Source organism: Tribolium madens, unplaced genomic scaffold (genome assembly GCF_015345945.1).
Source record: "Tribolium madens isolate multiple individuals breed KSU strain unplaced genomic scaffold, Tmad_KSU_1.1 Scaffold_19;HRSCAF=116;Tcas5.2_LG9, whole genome shotgun sequence".
NCBI classification, from domain to species: Eukaryota; Metazoa; Arthropoda; class Insecta; order Coleoptera; family Tenebrionidae; genus Tribolium; species Tribolium madens.
Genome location: NW_025400983.1, coordinates 12,638,476 through 12,656,006, shown reverse-complemented (window position 1 = coordinate 12,656,006; position 17,531 = coordinate 12,638,476). Strand labels below are relative to the sequence as shown.

The window sequence follows — 17,531 nt, the reverse complement described above, 5'->3', positions numbered from 1 at the left end:
CCTAAAAAAGGTACGTTTTTTAAAGGGTTTTTCCTAATATTTCAGAATAGATAAAATTACAAAATTTGGTACCTTTATATATACACCCAAACACATGCCAAATATCAAAAATTTTAATCAGGGGCGACCTAAACGGTAAAACAAATTTAATTTTTAATTTTTATGCTCTTTATGGTCTGTAACATAAATTTTTGAACCGATTTTTATCGGAAAAACACAAAAGACCATTTTTATGAAAAACTATGAAATTTTGTTGCTGAAAGTGGCAAGAAACCACAGGCAAAATAGTTAGAGTAAATTTTTACCCTAATCCCATCTAGTTTAGGAAGCACCTAATTAAAAATTTCAACATTTTATTTTTGTACTTGTTTAGGTGTATAAAAGTTATCATCTGTAGCAAATTTTGAAATTTTTTTCTAAAATGATTTCGGAAATATTGAAAAAAAACCTATTAAAAGACGCACCCTTTGCGTAGCATTTTTCGATATATGTTCATACAAAATTTTTGTTTTAAAAATGAATATTCATCTCCTGTTTAAATGTGTAACAATAAAAAGTATTAAAAATTTATTTTATTTTTTGTTACTTTTGTGAGTTAATTTGTATTTTTTTTATGTTTAATTAGGATCTCTTATTTCAATTTAAAATAAAAACGTGTACTTAGAGATTTTTGCTTTTTAATCCGTCTTCTTTAATTTCATTTTCATGGACCAACAAGAAACCCCCCCCGAAATAAAATCCTGGTTATGGCCCTGCCTTGTATTATCAATAAATAACTATTTTAGACACTCCAATTATTTTTGTTTTCATAAATAATGCTTTGCAGTTAAAACCGTAATATCATCTCAAAGTGTGGTCATAATTAAATTGACGCAATCTTTTACGCTACGCGTCTTAATCAAAACAGTGTCAATAAATTTAAAATTTGTGTGTTCGTGATGCTATCGATTCCTACATTTATCTCTAATAAATGTACATTTTTAATTCGATCAGCGAATCGATTTGACTGAGTTGAGCTACCATTTATGATAAATTATATCGTCAAAACGCGTGTACAATGCTGTTACCGATATTATCATCAATAAAACGGTTTTATCTCTAGCAAAAATTACCATATTACCGTAGGCATAAATTTCAATAAAATCGTCACTGTTTTTTGTCCGACAATTTATTGTGGTCCATAATTTATTTCCGATGTTTTGAATGGCGTTCACAACAAGAAAAAGAGTCCCCTCAGCTGGTGTCCAGACCACCGCATGTGACAATTTATTATAATTTTATAAAGCTGCAACCGTATAAGCAACACGACTACTTATATGAAGTTATTAATGTTTGATGGTATTATTTCTTCCTATTATACCATTCCCTTTGTTACTTGTCACGGACACTAAATTATTATTTAAAAATTGAAGCGTAAAATTTTTGATAGGAGGGGAAAAGCTTCCCCAGAACGGCTCCGAAGACAAAATATGTTAAAATCGCATCGTGGATATAACGAGTTGTTTGGAATGTGGTAGCTTCGGTAGAACACGATCTCGCCCGCACTTTTGATTCAAAATATTTCACTTTGACAACTTTTAGGTGCTGCATATTAATGGGCGACGAGATGTCGTATTTATCAGACACGCTGAATTTTCCTTAGCCAATTACAAATCAACACTGGCGGGAGACGTTTTACATAAATTTTCGACAAATGTTTTATGGGGGTTTCTGCCATAAACCCAAAATCCTTAAAACAGAAATATTTAAAGCCAGTCATGTTGACTCATCAAATGACAAATTGCTTTACCCAAAGATTATAAATCCATTAAGACATGAAACATACAACATTCGAATTGAGGAATCGATGGTTCTGTCTTTTCTGGATTTTTTTTTCCATTTTGAATGGCTAGAAAGTAGACCTCGATGACAAGTTATTACAAATATACAACGGTTTGTGAGTACCTGCGCCTAACTTTTCGTGAAGACTTTGTCACAGGATTTAGAAAATTGGTTCCAAAGAATGTAAACAGCGATAATCCCCTCGTTATTGACGTTAAAGTACCATATAATGTTACAAGATTTGGAAAGTAAATAGTGGTTTGTCTTTCTTCCATTGTTGGTGAAGAAAGACATTTTGCGTCTATAACTTGGCTATGTATAGCACAGGAAGCTATAGTGAAGATGTTTTGAATTAATTATAAACTGAATTTTCAGAACCACTGTTGTTGGAACAGCAACGTCTTAATTATGTCACCACAATCAACCAAAAATTTTATGTCTGTTATTTAGTTTGGCAACAATCAAGGCCCATAAAATCCTCGTGTTATTAAAACAGGTTTCTTTATTTTGGGGGACATGTATCTATTACTATAAAAAACGAAACGGCATTTTGCAAATCATCGTAAAGCCACAAAACATGGGTAATCTCCTGTCTTGATTTAGAAAAAAATAAGTTGTAGGTCTTTGTGCGTCTGGTAATCCTGGAGCCTGTCAAGTCTGAGCCTTCGAGGCGCCAGGGTCCTTTCGAAGCCACTCATTACGTCTACAAAGCACTCGACGGTATTTATTAAAGTATTGTGTTCTTCGACAAGTGTTTACCACTCGGGCCACTGTTTGGGACAATAGAAGAAACGAAAGCAGTCATTCGTGTGCGCGCGTGTGCGCAAATAATTTGAAACAAATGGATAAAAAGTAAGGGAGGTGGGAGTGGAGGTATGTTTAGCAACTTGCCGAACAAAAGACCAACTTGCGTAATAATAGCAACATAATTATAAAATTAATTGGCGGAATATTACAGTGTATTGTTCTCGAGGCGTTTGACGAAAATGCAAATGCGATGGAGTAACGATCCGGTTAGTTTTTCTTGATGTGTACCATATGGTGCTATAATTTGTTAGATTAGGTAGTTATAATTGGTTCAAAATTAGATTTCAGTGGCCCGACGAGCAAATAAACAGAGCATATAAGAGGAACAGGTCCGAGTATGACTTGCAACACCAAGTTCGGTCCATTATGAGTTAACTCATTAGTTGTTTCGTTAACAAGTTAACAAGATGGCAGTGTTATCACGATCGATCTGAGATCATATTGCAGCGATCCACGCACCACAGGTAGAACCAACACAACACTACCTCCCGGTCCCGCTCCAACATGAAAATTATAGTTATAGACCATCCTCTCTGCTCTGTTGTTAACTTTTTGTTACTCATACGTGTACTTAGTCCGCCTTTTTATTAGCGGAAATGCACCTACACTGCCATCACAACAAATAATTGCCGAGGTATATGGGAATGAAGGACTTTCCTGCTGATTATTTCGCCGAGACAACAAAACCAACAACGCCGCTGCGACCGGACAAGATTTAAGCATGTTTACGAAAGCAAAAAAACGGCCGAATATAAAATGCGAACCTCTTCGCTTGGTAAAAATGCTAAAAGTGCGACTGAGTTAGTAAATATGCGGTTTTCGTGGCCGGCTGACAGTATATGTTAACTAAAGCAGCACCGATTCGGGGAGTTTACATTCTACCAAACACGAATAATTCAGTTAGAGACAAAAACCTGAATAGCTACACTCAGATGGCGAGTGCCACCGAAGTCGTCTGCACCTTCGATTCACTACGACCACCACCCTGAAACGATTGTGATGTCGCACAACAATGGACTGATCTTGCGATATAATAAAAAGGCCGTTAACTCAACATTGTTATGATTAATTGGCCACAAACACTTGGATTTACACAGCGTCATAATTAAGACAATTCCTCGACTTTATTATGACCAGAAAAATCATGTTTTGTACCGCTTATATAAATGTCGATCATAGATAAATTAATCGATATTTCAATTACTACAAATCCAACATCCAAGCTGTCATCTAGAATGACGTATAGATCGAAGTTAAAGTGGAATGTATGCAAAATGTAATTGATCGTAATTTATTACTGGAAGAAGCTGATTATAATTAAAAAAGAAAAAGAAAGAAGTTACATTAGCAAATTGTGAATTAAGTTATATGTATCTGACAACTGTTAAACTTCTTTTTATAATCAGTTGCCTGTACACTTCCTTTCATCTGCACAAGTTGCCGGCACTTTCTTAGAATTCTACGATCTTAATACAATAATTAATTCCATTTATGTCATAATTGTCATATATGTATAATTAAACACGCGTTTAATTCGATTTTTTATACCGAACTCCATATAGTACAAAGATCGCTATTGCTAGAGCAATATTTTTAAAAAGTTATGCTAATATAACAGTTACTATAACAATTTGAAATAACAAAAACAACATCTTATTAAAAATCAGTATAGTCTCAAATATAAATTAGGCATCATCTTTCATTCTTTAAAATGTATCAGATGTCGATACTGGTAGTTAATAATCGCTATGTGAAGCAAAAACGGCAGGCGCCAACCTGTATTAAATTACACAGAAAATAGGACGGACGCGCCTTACATTGTTTTATTTTTTTTTAAATTAACTTGTGGTTATTAGATACAGGTTCATCACAAAATAAAAAAATATAAGCAATACCTCCATAACTGTATTGTCAATTGAAAAGATGTTAGGACAATAATTAAAGAGACATAGAATGGACTATTTAAGGTTTTTATTTTGTTTTGGTTTGTTGGTTACCTATTTAATTTTTCATGTGAGACCCTAAATTTTCCAGCAACAGGATCGTTAAAACCACTAAAAATAAACGCAAAAAATGAAATTGAATTTTTTTTTTCAAAACTATAACAATTTGAATTAAATTGTCATATATTTAACATTGCCAAACACCAAATTAACCGAAAATTAAAACTTAGTTGTAATTAATTGTTCCGTTAACCAGCCCTAAAGATTCAATTCTAATCATAGTGGCTTGTAACTGTGAAACTAATTTGGAAAAGTCTCATATCTTCTCCCTCTACATTATTCAATGTTGCCAATTTAAATGCCAACCAAAAACTGAACTGGTGCCATTTCCACACTAAACTAAAATACGTAAACCGTTTCATTTTATTTTATAATCATTATTGGTAAAAATCTGACAATAAATAAAAGAATTATGGTTTGCCGTATTTTTTACCGAACAACGGTAATTCTTAAATAGACCGACAAAATTTTATCACAGCTTCCCAAGGATAAATAGAGACAAACTGTAATTTTTTTACGTTTATATCTTTTAGGGGCAAAAACCCCTTGATCCGTGCCACTTACTGCGTTTATGAATTATTGCAATGAATGTAACATTTTGATCAAATTAATACCATGGTTTCCACTACCTGTGCTAATACTATTTAGGAACACATCAGTGGCGTACGCTTTACCACGAAAATAACTTTAATAAATTTTATTTGGAGAACGGTTAAACCAAGAATTTTTTTAAAATTTTCTCCGGCATGTTCTCATTTGATACTACCAAGGATAAAATTTTGTCGGTCTATTTAAGAATCACCCTGTATACAACTTTATGACAAATTTGAAGTAAATAAAATATACATAAAGTTTTTTTTTAATGAAATTTACCAAGTCAAAATTTGGGTGAAAAAATTGGTAGCAGCTTATCTCCATAGCCACAAATTTTGTTTGTTTTTTACACACTGTAGTAAGTACAATGTTGTGGACAAAAATGAGTTTCTTAATATAAAAACTTTAATAAAAAAGGTGTCTATACAGAAAAAAGTTATTTTGCAAAAGATACAAACAGGGTCTATAAAGATTAACAATAAATTTTGTGTAATGTATTGAAATGAGCCCAAAGTTGATGCATTTTCTAAAATCTCTTTTGGCTTTAGTTTCAAAATTGTTACTTTGTCTACTCCTTCTTGAAAAACGGTGCAACCCAGACATACTAATTTAATTGCATTCTTTCTCTTTAATGTTTATGTTGTATTTCCATCAATTTCTTACTAAAAATTAAAGAACGTTTAGCAAACCTGCATTACAAATTGCGTCTAAATTTCAACGGTGGTATTTTTCTGACTTGACTTCTGCTTGCACACTTTTTGTTTTCAAATTTCCAAAAATTGTTCGCGGTACCCAATTTGTCTCCGTTTTTTTGTTTTCGTTTTTAAATTTTCTTAGACGATTTTTGTTCTGAAGTTTAATGACATTTTTTAAATTAAATCAGAAACTACGAGTAGAACTGTCAACTTCCTTACCACGAATGAATTTGTTAGGGGTGCCAACATTAAGACTATTTGACATTTCCATTTAATAAAAAAACATACTTTACATATTTACAAACTTGACAAAAATGCAGGAGAGTATGTAAATATAGGTATAAATTAGCCGATATACATCCAACAATTTTTGATACCTTTTTGGAACAAGCAACTAAACAACCCTCTTTTTTCAAAGCAGGTGTTTTTCGATTCCTTCTTAAATCGATTAGTAATTCGTTTAATCGCTTAATCGATCGATTACCCCTCGAGCGTGACCCCTTGGACCCAACCTCGTTTCGGAAAACCTCCAACACGAAAAGTGCAAATGGTGAAAGCAACAGACTATAAATAGACTTTGCTACCCCTAAAACCCTCGAGGCATCGACGTGTTCGTAAAGTGAGAGGAATTTTCGAAAGCTCCTCTCGTTTTCAGGGTTGCAATGTTTGCATGTATATGGATTCAGGTAACTTATAGTGCGTGTATACATGCGCGAGTTAGCTCGGGGGCAGGTCTTCGCACCCCTAGCCTAGCAACGGCGATATCGACTTTTCACGCTCCCGACGGCGCCATAATGCAACATGGCGTCTGGAAAACGTTGTTATATCAGAAAGAAAAAAACACGAAGTCTTTTGGATGAACTGTGCAAGGCACTAAACAGTACATGGAGATTTTTTGTGTTCTCTGCATCGTAAAATTTATTTATTTTTTTGGAGCTTTGTACTGAACATGTTACTGATAAAGTCTAGAATGTAGTCGATTCAAGCAATAAACAAACGACGCTGCTGCAACAGAGAACATCAGAGATCAACGGGAATGCATTTGAGTGCACACAAATAACGTTAAAGTAACAAACTTTCTGCTGTTTAATGTTGTAAAAATGAAGATAAAACAAATATTATAAATACAAATTTTGTTAAACTGTGTTCTGCTCGAAATATCAAAGCATGTATTTTCAACATTTTACAAAAAAAAATCACTTTACTTGGTAACACCGCAATAAAAACCAGGAAATAAGAACAAACAAAGAAGAATATGAACAAATGCATAAATGACTCATCCAGTAACGTATGTTGTCTTTTATCTTTTATTTATTATAGAATCAAGTTACTCATTATTCAAAACGATTTGCAATTTAATCTACATCAAAAATATTTCATGTTGACAGTTTGTTCAAGAGATTAAAATTTGTGTAAGCCTTCAAATCGAATTTATTTTTTTCTCACTTGTAAACGTCAATTTATAAGTCACTGTATTCATCTTGAAAATGTCGCATTTAGCTGGCTAGCCAGTTATACCTTTAAAGCTCATTCGATTTTTTCAAATGTCATAATTTATAGAATATTTAATGTTTATAATAGTTATTTACTGGTGGTAAACAAATAAAATATTAAACTATTCACGCAAGGTACTGGCTTAAAGAGGTGGCAGATAAAAACCTTTTTACCATGCTCGTAACGTTAAATACAATATTTTATTCAGTCAGTAATTTAAAAAAAAATTAATTTATACAAAGTTGGGTTAGATGGCGAGTTGTTTCTTTGGAAATTTGGTAGATTTAAAAAAGATTAAAGGTAAAAAATCAATTAAATTGTTGTGATTTATCAATTAATAAATTATTCAACCACTTAGGTATATTGTTTTTACTCACAGAATTTGAAAAACTTCTAAGTATTTAAATATTTAATAGTTTAGTTACTTGATAAATAAAGAAAATAGGAACTCTCTGGTATAGGGAACGTAAAAACTTGTGTAGAAGTTTGAATATCATACCTCATTTTACATTCTTTCTAACTGTTTGTTACATCGTAATCGTGAGTTACGTTTCGTCTGCGTTCTTTTTGAATAGTCACTACCTTTGGGAATTTACACCGGCCTTTACCGCCGTGTTTCGTCTGCCGATTCGCTGGAATGTAAAAGTGGTACGCTGGACGGATCCATCGATCAAAGTCAATAATATTAATAATCAAAGTCAAATATCTGTATGAAAAAATCCGTGTGCACGTATGTACCCGGGGCCACCAAAATTCTCCGCCATTCAATGCAATTACACGTATTGTGTTTGACATTTTTCGAATACCACCAATTTATTCCTAATTGTACGCCGTACCATAATACCATATTAATGGTACACACAATTAGAAACCGATTTATTCCAACAAATCGTTCTTCTAATATGATTTTGTAAATAACACACACGATGAGTTAATGTGAAATTTTTGTTGTTGAAACTCTGGCAAATTAACGGCAATTGTTTCGTTTATATTTTGCAACCGACGTTTCGCTTTCATGTTATTGCACCTTATAAAAATTCTAACCTTGTCTTTATATCATAATTCCACAATGGATACTTCCAAATGATCGTTATTAGGAAATATAGACGCAATAAATTTAAATAAATTATGCACCATGTACACGACCACTAATTCAAAATCGATAAAAAGGTAATTATTTCCGATTGGTTAGTGGATTTTACGATCATTTTTGTGACTAGGTCTAGTTATCGGAATCAGTATTAATTATTATTACAAGCAATAACCACACAGATAACATTCATTTTTGTAGTATAGTGGATTCTCAAACTATATTGTTGTAGAGCACTGATACAAACACTTATGATTAAAAACTTTTTCCTGTTTTCCAGGGAAATTAAGTTGAGTCAATTTTTACACATAGAGGTGAATGAAACTGATTTTTATCAAGCTGTTAGTTTTTATTTCATTAACCCGAAAACGTCAATTGCAAAGATTATCAAGATTACAATATAAAAAAAGTAAGCTTATTTACCAAATAAACAAAAATTATCGATCAATAACCCTTAGAGTTTGGTTTATTTCTAATTCAAAAATTATTTCAGCATTTTCTTGGTATTTATTATTACTGATAAGTGACATATATGTTGACAAATCTTGTAATTTTATTTCGTATGATAAAATAAATAAATCTAATTATGCGCACTGAGTAATCTACAACCGTTAACATAGATACATATTACCAAATTATTATGATTAATCATACTGAAATAAGACATATACATATTGTTATTTATTTCCACACTTTTTTTATACATCCGCAGTAACCTATTATAAGATAAGTAGGTATACAAAAATTATGTACATTTTTGTTTCAAATAATTTACGGTGGGGAACATTGGAAAATAATGAAAATATGAATTGAAACGATCTTTACTAACACTTGTTTATGTCCTTTAAAAAGTGTTTTTTTTTCCTGGAGCCGGAAACACGACTATTTTGAAAATCATTATGTAATTACGTATATGCCAGTAAGTAGGTCTAGGTAGAAAATCAAATCTAGAAATCAAAAATATAGGGATAAGTGTAATGCATTTCTGAAGGGTGTGTCTGCTAAAATAGTCGACACTTATTGAAACAACTTCTTTTTAATTCAATGTTAAAAACAGATTTTTTTTATGATAATCGGAACCTACTGTAAAGTTACCTCATAAGTTGCTTCTTTTTATCTGTTATATACTCTTATTAGGTACTTGTTCTTTTTGTTCAGGGTAGCCTATGATTTTCAAATTAAGTTGACAATCCTGAAAAATATGGTCACAGAACAAAGACGAATCCAGGAAGCCCCCGCCCTAATGTTTCAGTCTTTCAGTTTTTATTTTTTTATTCTAATTATATTTTGTGAAAAATGGTGTTTTATTTAACTATGCACGTTACTTTTTTCTGATTTATGATTTTTTTACTCTAAAAACATTGGAATGCCCTTCCACCGCTCCCAAAACTAATTCCTGGATCCAACTTTGACACGGAATATGAGATAACTGTAAAATCTCATATTTTTTGTCTAACATTAATTAGTGTTATCAAGTTAATTTAAAAATCTGAGGCCACTTTGACCAGAGATTTAAATAAATGTATGTACCTCTTGTTTTATGGTCATATCACTAAGTACTCTGCAAATCTGTGGTAGATTAAAAAAACTACTTAATGCAATTTACATTCCTATAAGTGAACTTTTACCTAATAATTAAAATTAGTGTTATCAAATGAAACATGTTCATTAACCTATAGTTCGTAATTTTTTGAGAATTTTTGAATTTAATTTTGAAAGTTTTATTTCTACAGAAAATTGTTTAATAAACCATTCTGTCTCACTGGCAATCCCACTAACATTGCAAAAGTATCCCAATGCGTGAAAACCACTCAATCCATTCAAAGAAGCAGCCATTGAAGTAGATGAATAAATTGCTAAACACTCCACACTCGCTTGTCATTCGTCACACGCAGTGGGTTTAACGTAAATAACAATATATAAATTTCAAGAAGTCGCATTATTTCGTTTTTCCATGTATTGTGCAATGAAAACACCTCTTATTCCAGTAAACCGTTCTCTTGACAGCCCAATCATCGAGTCTCGCCGATCGGTAGTGTAATTAATTTTCGCATCGGCAATAATAACAGCCGTCGGTGAAGGTGTTGAACGCCTTCTCCTTCGCGCGAGATATATAAAGCTGAATTATCGAGAACGCATAAATCGCATGTATGGTCAACCTGTGGCACCTCTATCGCGGGTCTCCGGACGTCCTGCCGTAGGCGCAAAACACAGTCCTGCCTCATCAATAACTCGTCATTGAAAGGTGCTACTTACGATTTAAATATTTAACCTGATAATAAGACGGTGTCCGCGTATTTGCATAATATACGACACCTGTCCTGGTAATTGTTTTGGGGACGATTCCGACCCTCGATTTAGGGGCGGCGCTGACGTGGATTTAATGACATTTTTCGTTCAAGCTGCTGGATGATTGTACCCAATTTTAATGATAGAGCCAGTTTTTGACCTTAGTAAATCATAACAGCGCCACGCCTAACTTTCCAAATCACAATGCGACAATTAATGATCTATTGTGGCCGCAATATCGGAGAGATTCGGTGTGGTAATAACCTAGATGAAACGGTTCATGATCAATTAACGAAATTTGTTCGAACTGGAGATGAAGCGACATTTTTTAAAATTGTATTCTATGTGGGACTAGTGATGATAAATACAATAATTTAATAGCACAGTACGAGTCGATACGGTGGGCGTATCATTAAAATAGTATAGTAGCCGGTGTATGGCATTACAGTGTGGGCACAAACGACATTAGGAATAGAAAACACGTTTTTATTGATGTACTTGCGATATAATTCCAATTGAAGACATTCAGGAAACGCATTCCACGCGTATAGATTTCTGGAGGAGGAAGATTCCAATCAATCACGAGATCATTAGTACTTTTTTATGTGCTGATTAAACTAATTGTACCCATAAATAGACAAATACTTGAACTGTTTTTGTTATTCTTTAGTTGTCCGAAATAAAAATTACGGTGCTTGTTATTTCAGAAAAATCATTAATTCGAATTCAGAAGATTAGTGAGATAGTATGCACGTAACCAGTAACTAGGTATTAAATCTCAGATAATACTTAAGTTATGAAAGCATATAGTATCAAATTACAGTGTTATTTGGTTTTAAATATAATTTATACATAATTAATTTAAACTAAGATATTTCTAATTTAAAAACCGCACATTGTAAATAAATCTGTTTGATTATGATGCATGTACATTCGATGAAGTCACGTGCTACTATTGTTCTGACGATGGTATTTATGCTAATTTTGTATGATTGAAGAAACGTTGCGAATATATAAAACATATAAAAACTCTTATTTAAAACGTAGATACCCACCAAAAAGTCAAAAATATTTTTCTTTTTAGTCTATATCACAATTTCTTATAAATTCATATTGATTAAACGCCAATAAAAATTATTGTGTCATTATGAGTTAAACTTTTTATGTTTTTAACTTTTTAACGATATTTTGGAGTTTAACTTTAGAGTTAGTTCTACAAATGTATGACTTTTAAAAGGAATTGACTAGAATTAGTGAAATAGTAAGATGGAGACTGAATGGAATTACTGGAATTAATTTGAAATAACTGATTTTTTGAATTACCCGATATTTTGGGAGTTACATAGAAATTACTTGGAAATGTTTGCCATATTGCCACATTGATGAATCAATGCCAACTGTACCATGCAAACAGCACGATGCAGTAAAATTTTAAGTTTTTTTTTTAAATATCTCTGTCAAAACTTAGTGGTACAACTTTTATATTGAAAGATTTTGTTTGACAATTTCTCATTATAACAAGTGTCATCAACTATCATACAAAAACTAACCTAAATTTTTTATTAAAAAAGTGCCTTAGTAAATTTTCTTTATTTCAATTTTTAAAATAACATTGAATTACTTAGTGTTGTTAGAATTAATTTGGATAAAATAGGAATTGATTTGGAAATGTGGTGAAACTTGAATCTTCAACGGACAGAAATAATAAATCATTAAAAATATAGGTATTGTTTGTTAGAACAAAAGAGAATTTTGACAAAATGTTTTTGAAAATTAATTGATTTATATTTTTGTAGCTGAAAATTTCCCACAAATCACAGGTGCTACACTTACTAAAGTTACATTAAATTATTAATAATTGTAGAAACAAATTTGTTTTTTTTGCATTTTTAGCATATATATTCGATAAGCCAAGTTTCAAATCTTTATCCGATCTAGAAGTTGACAAGAAGCAAGTTAAATAAAAGCTTTTAAGGTTAATTTTTGAATATTTTATTTCTCTCAGAGAAATTGTTAGTGTCCCTCCAAAAAAAAAGTTTTTGTAAGTTAAAAAAAAATGTTTGCTAACACTACCTGTTATTCCGTAACTGACTGGAATGCTAGTTTTCTCGTTCGATTTTTGTTAGCTAGCGAAAAGTCCTAATTCCACGGTTCAAATATTCCAAGTGGAGACATTAAATTGATCGTAAAAACATTTAACTCACTTTTATGGTAGTGTCTAGTTGAAATTTTACGACGATCAGATGGTGAATTTTCTACCAAACAAGTGCACTAGTTAAATAATTCATTTCGAATTTGAATTATGAGTATTTTGCATTTTAATTGATTCTCATGAATATCGAAGGAAGTTAATTATCAATGGTAATTGATGGTTCCGCTGTGAGATGTTGGTGGCAGCTCCAGTAAAAATCGTAAAAAAATATCATACGTGTGTCAGATGCGATGGAGTGAAGACAGCGGTCAGTGCCGAGGGCCTCGAACTCGCCGACAAAGATAATATGTAGAGCACATATATTAACATATATTATCCGCCCCGGGGCCCCACGTATCTATTGTGCACTTGTGTAAGGCCCACAATCGCCGGCCCGTAAACAAACAGAATGAGTTTGTGCCGAGGGCCTTCCGTCCAACTATCCTAAGATATAAAATAGCGCGCGCGTTCCTTCTGAAATGTCAAACACGTCATACGCAATTTTATTTTGTTGTCGAGCGAGTTTTAACTGTACACAACAACACTCGGGAGCATACAGAATTATGGCACTGTGAAATACGTTTTTTTTTGTCGATTTTTGATTTATGCAAGCGCGAAAGAGGCAGCAGATAAATCAAATATGCAAAATGCCCCCTTTCAAACCAAGAAAGTCCGAAAAGCTAAAACAATGGCACCAGTCCAGGTGTTTGGACCGACTTGCCTCCGGCTCATCATGATTAATAATAATCCTACTGTATGATATCTTCAAGATCTCATACCCAACACACACGTACACTGTATTCATAAGCTAGCAATATTATAAACCAAAACCAGTGCAGGACCACGGATTAATCAATTCAAATCTCTTCCAACAACGGAAGTTCATAATTAAACGCAAGAAGTGTACTTATTATTTAATAGGAGATTTATGGCCCATAAAACTTATTAATTATTCGATACTGCTGATTAGGTGAAGACACAAATCATCACTTGCCCACGAGGCGGATATAATTGACACATTGACTGCAGTGGATCATTTTTTACAGACATACTTCAGAGTTTTCCGATGAGGACGACAGCAAATTAAAAAACTCATGCTGTATTTTTTGTATCAGTACCAAACTGTAAATCGAGAGATGTAACGGCCTGGCCTTTACCTTTGAAATTACTATTAGATAATGGTGAAACAAAGGTTGGATAATTTTGGGGTCAAATCTAAACAAACGGTCATAGGAATCAAGGGCATAATTAAAAATTATAGCCTTTCTGCTCTCCTACGTAAGTAAGTTTTTTTAAATCGAGTCGTATGTATTGTTTTTTAAAAGTACCACTTATTCAATAAAAATGTTTTTATCCACAATTACTCTATAAAGAGACTTTATTCCACACTTTAGATGTCTACAAAGTACCACTTTATTCACTAGTCGAATAAAGTAACTTTATTACACTGTTAGTAACCAACGCACCGCGTAACAGCTTACTATACGTTTAACCAAAAGCACATTTGGCGTGACGTTTAAATGTCAGTTTAATTTTGAATTAAGTTTAGAAAATTTGGGCCTGTGATTGTGGATAAAACGTTATATTGCAGTCGTGTCGAACTGACGTTCTCGCGGTTAAACATTCTTGCGTGGGTAAAACGCTATCTAACACACTCTTACAATAAATAACTATTAGGATTCTGTTGAATGTAGATATTTTTCTGTTGCAATTTCTTTGAAATGAATTTCTGGAGTCAGCTGCACAAAAAATTTAAAAAAAGGACGACGCAGATTTAGATGAAAGTACTTATAAATTTACACGCACAGAGTTTTGAAGCAATATTTTAAGTTGATTTGATGTTTATTTCAACAAATATCATCAATAAAATTTTAGGTTTTGTTTCGTTACTAAGATATAAGTGTAATAATGTACCTACTTATAATAAAATAAAATCTTGCGTGATTCAATTCATGCCTTTTCATGCCTTCATGCTTATGTACTTACAATTTGGAGTTCTAAAGTAGGTAGCGTTTAAAAGTACTTCAGTAGTCCAAAGGTTTCAAAAAATATTCTCAAAGTTGTTAATAAGTGCCCTGTTTAGACCCAAAATTTTGTATGCACTTAGGATCTTGAGTCATACAAAGTATTTAAAAAAATACTTATTAAAAACTACTTTACAATTCACTACATAGTAAATATTTTACGGATGATTGAATTTTATGGTAATATAATTTTATGAAAATTTTATTGATCAATAAAGTTTTCCACGTAAAACGTTTTATTTCTACGCCTTTCTAAATAAATGTGCTACATTTTTCTCTTTTGATGTAACTAAAAAATACAAAAATACGAGAACAACAAGTTTCAACTTCGATAACTACTCTGTTGTTTACAAGAGCTAGAAGTTGTGCCATCTTTTTAACGATATGTTTTTGTCCGAAAGAAGAATTTTAATGTCAAACATTCGGATTTAAATTTCATCAAGAAAGAATTTAATTGGACGCAAGTCCATAAACCCCTCGAATCCCGTCACCTCGATGTAACATCATAATTATAATTAGAATTCAGTTTTTATTCATTGGGGCAAATTGAATTGTGTTTGTGCTCCCGGTTCGTCTCCATGACGTATTGTGTGTTATTTTTCTATGCATTTCTTTGAGGCATTGTGGTCTGTTATCTAAATCAGCGATGTTTATCGTCATATTTCAGACACAATGGTTCACGCCGGGCAGTAGCGTGGCCGTTATCACCGACGACATCGCGACTTACTCTCCTCGAAATACGTTTTTAAAATTAACTCGCGCTCGAAAGAGGAGATGAGCGAGAGGCAGCCAACAACGATTTCAATGGGCTCCTTCATAGGCTAATGAGTTCTGGACGATTACGGCCGTACACTCATCCCATTTGTTAGGCGAGTTAGTGACACTGAATAAATGCCTTTCTGCAGTAACCGAAATCGCTTCCCAGAACCGAGGCGTGTACGCATTTATATACATGCATCAATTTTTCATTTAACTTTTAATTTAAATTCGACCGCAAGAACAAAATTCACAATTAATCAGTTCGCCACATTTTTTTTAATTTTTTATCACTCACCAGTCTTCTTTTGGGTTTGATGAGTGGCCTATTTTGTCCATTCATCTTGTAGTACAATCCACACGCATTGCAGAGGTAGTGTCCGGTGCCGTCGCGTCGCCACAGTGGCGTGCTCGTCGCACCACAATTGACGCACTCCCTACCCTCTAAGGACAAAATTAAAAAAACATATGTTAGACAATACGTTACGCATTCGAGACGTACTCCCCTCATAAGCTAATAAAACATGCTCAAGCCCATTCATCACTCGATGGGAGGACAAAAAAATTATATTCATTTTTAAATATTATCGATTTCATGTTGACTTTTGGAAAAACATACAAGTAAATACTAATTTAATAATCAATCATTCGTGAAGAAGCAGATTTCAACATAACAATTAAAACAAAATTAATCATGTAAAAGTACTAAATAAGGCCAAAATTACAAATTATTTCCAAATTTCAGAAACTCATAAAAAACGAGTACCTAATTAATTTGTATCAAAAAGAATGTATATTGTAAAAAATATAGAGTTGGAAAAGCTATTGCCTTAAAAAAACGAAGCTCTAGCGACAGCTATACATGTATAGTAGCTTTTTTGCCATAAGCTACGAAGCTACAATTCTATAATAACCTTATTCAAAAACCAAAGTTAATCAAATTTCTAGTAGTTTAAAATGTAAAAATTACATCTAAATGTACCACTATTTTCGTAAAGATCAACTTACTCTTTTCAAATCTTAAAAAGCATGGATTTTATAATTGAATCTTAATTTTTCAAGATAGAAATTTAAAAAATATTTATTTTAAATTAAAATACCTTTAATCATGTACCGAACTTCGATACAATTTGATAAACGGTTTTTAAATATTTAGTTGTAGCCATACTTTCTAGTGACCGTAAATATACAGGGTGTTCCGTTTTTATTGTTACAAACTTAAACAGGTGATAGAATATTCAATTTTAAGAGAAAAGTTTCCTATGAACAAGTATCAAAAAATGTTACGTAAGCGAGCTACACCCCACTGAAAGAGATGCGTTTTTAATGGGGTTTTCCCACTATTGCAGAATAGATAAAATTACAAAAGTTGCTCAGCTGATTACTTTTAAACACCTGAACGATTTTAAAGATCAGTTGTCGAAATTTTTAATCACGGGTGTCTTAAACAGTGAAACAAATTTAATTTTTAATTTTTATCCTTTTTATGGTTTGTAAGACAAATTGTAAACTGATTTTTCTCAACAACGGTAAGTTGTATCGAAAAAATGCAACAAACCTTTTTTGTGAATAACTATGGAATTTAGAATTTTCTGGCTGAAAGTGACAAAAACCAACGCCTAAATACTTAGGGTACTTTTTATCCTAAACCCCCCAATATAGGACGCCCCTGAGTAAAAATTTTGACATTTTACCTTTGAATTCGTTTGGGTGTATAAAGGTTATCAGTTGTACCAAATTTTGTAATTTTATGTACAATGGTTGCTG

At 32.5% G+C, this 17,531-nt stretch overlaps 1 protein-coding gene across 4 annotated transcripts in view; it reads right to left on the bottom strand.

Moving 5' to 3' along the window:
• Window positions 1-17,531, bottom strand: part of LOC123011481 (GATA-binding factor C) — a 51,861-nt gene that overhangs the window by 17,179 nt on the left and 17,151 nt on the right. For all 4 annotated transcript variants that reach the window (XM_044408930.1, XM_044408943.1, XM_044408951.1 and 1 more), the window contains exon 4: window positions 16,063-16,208. In XM_044408930.1, the coding sequence (XP_044264865.1) occupies window positions 16,063-16,208 (146 nt within the window). The remainder of the gene's footprint in view (window positions 1-16,062; window positions 16,209-17,531) is intronic.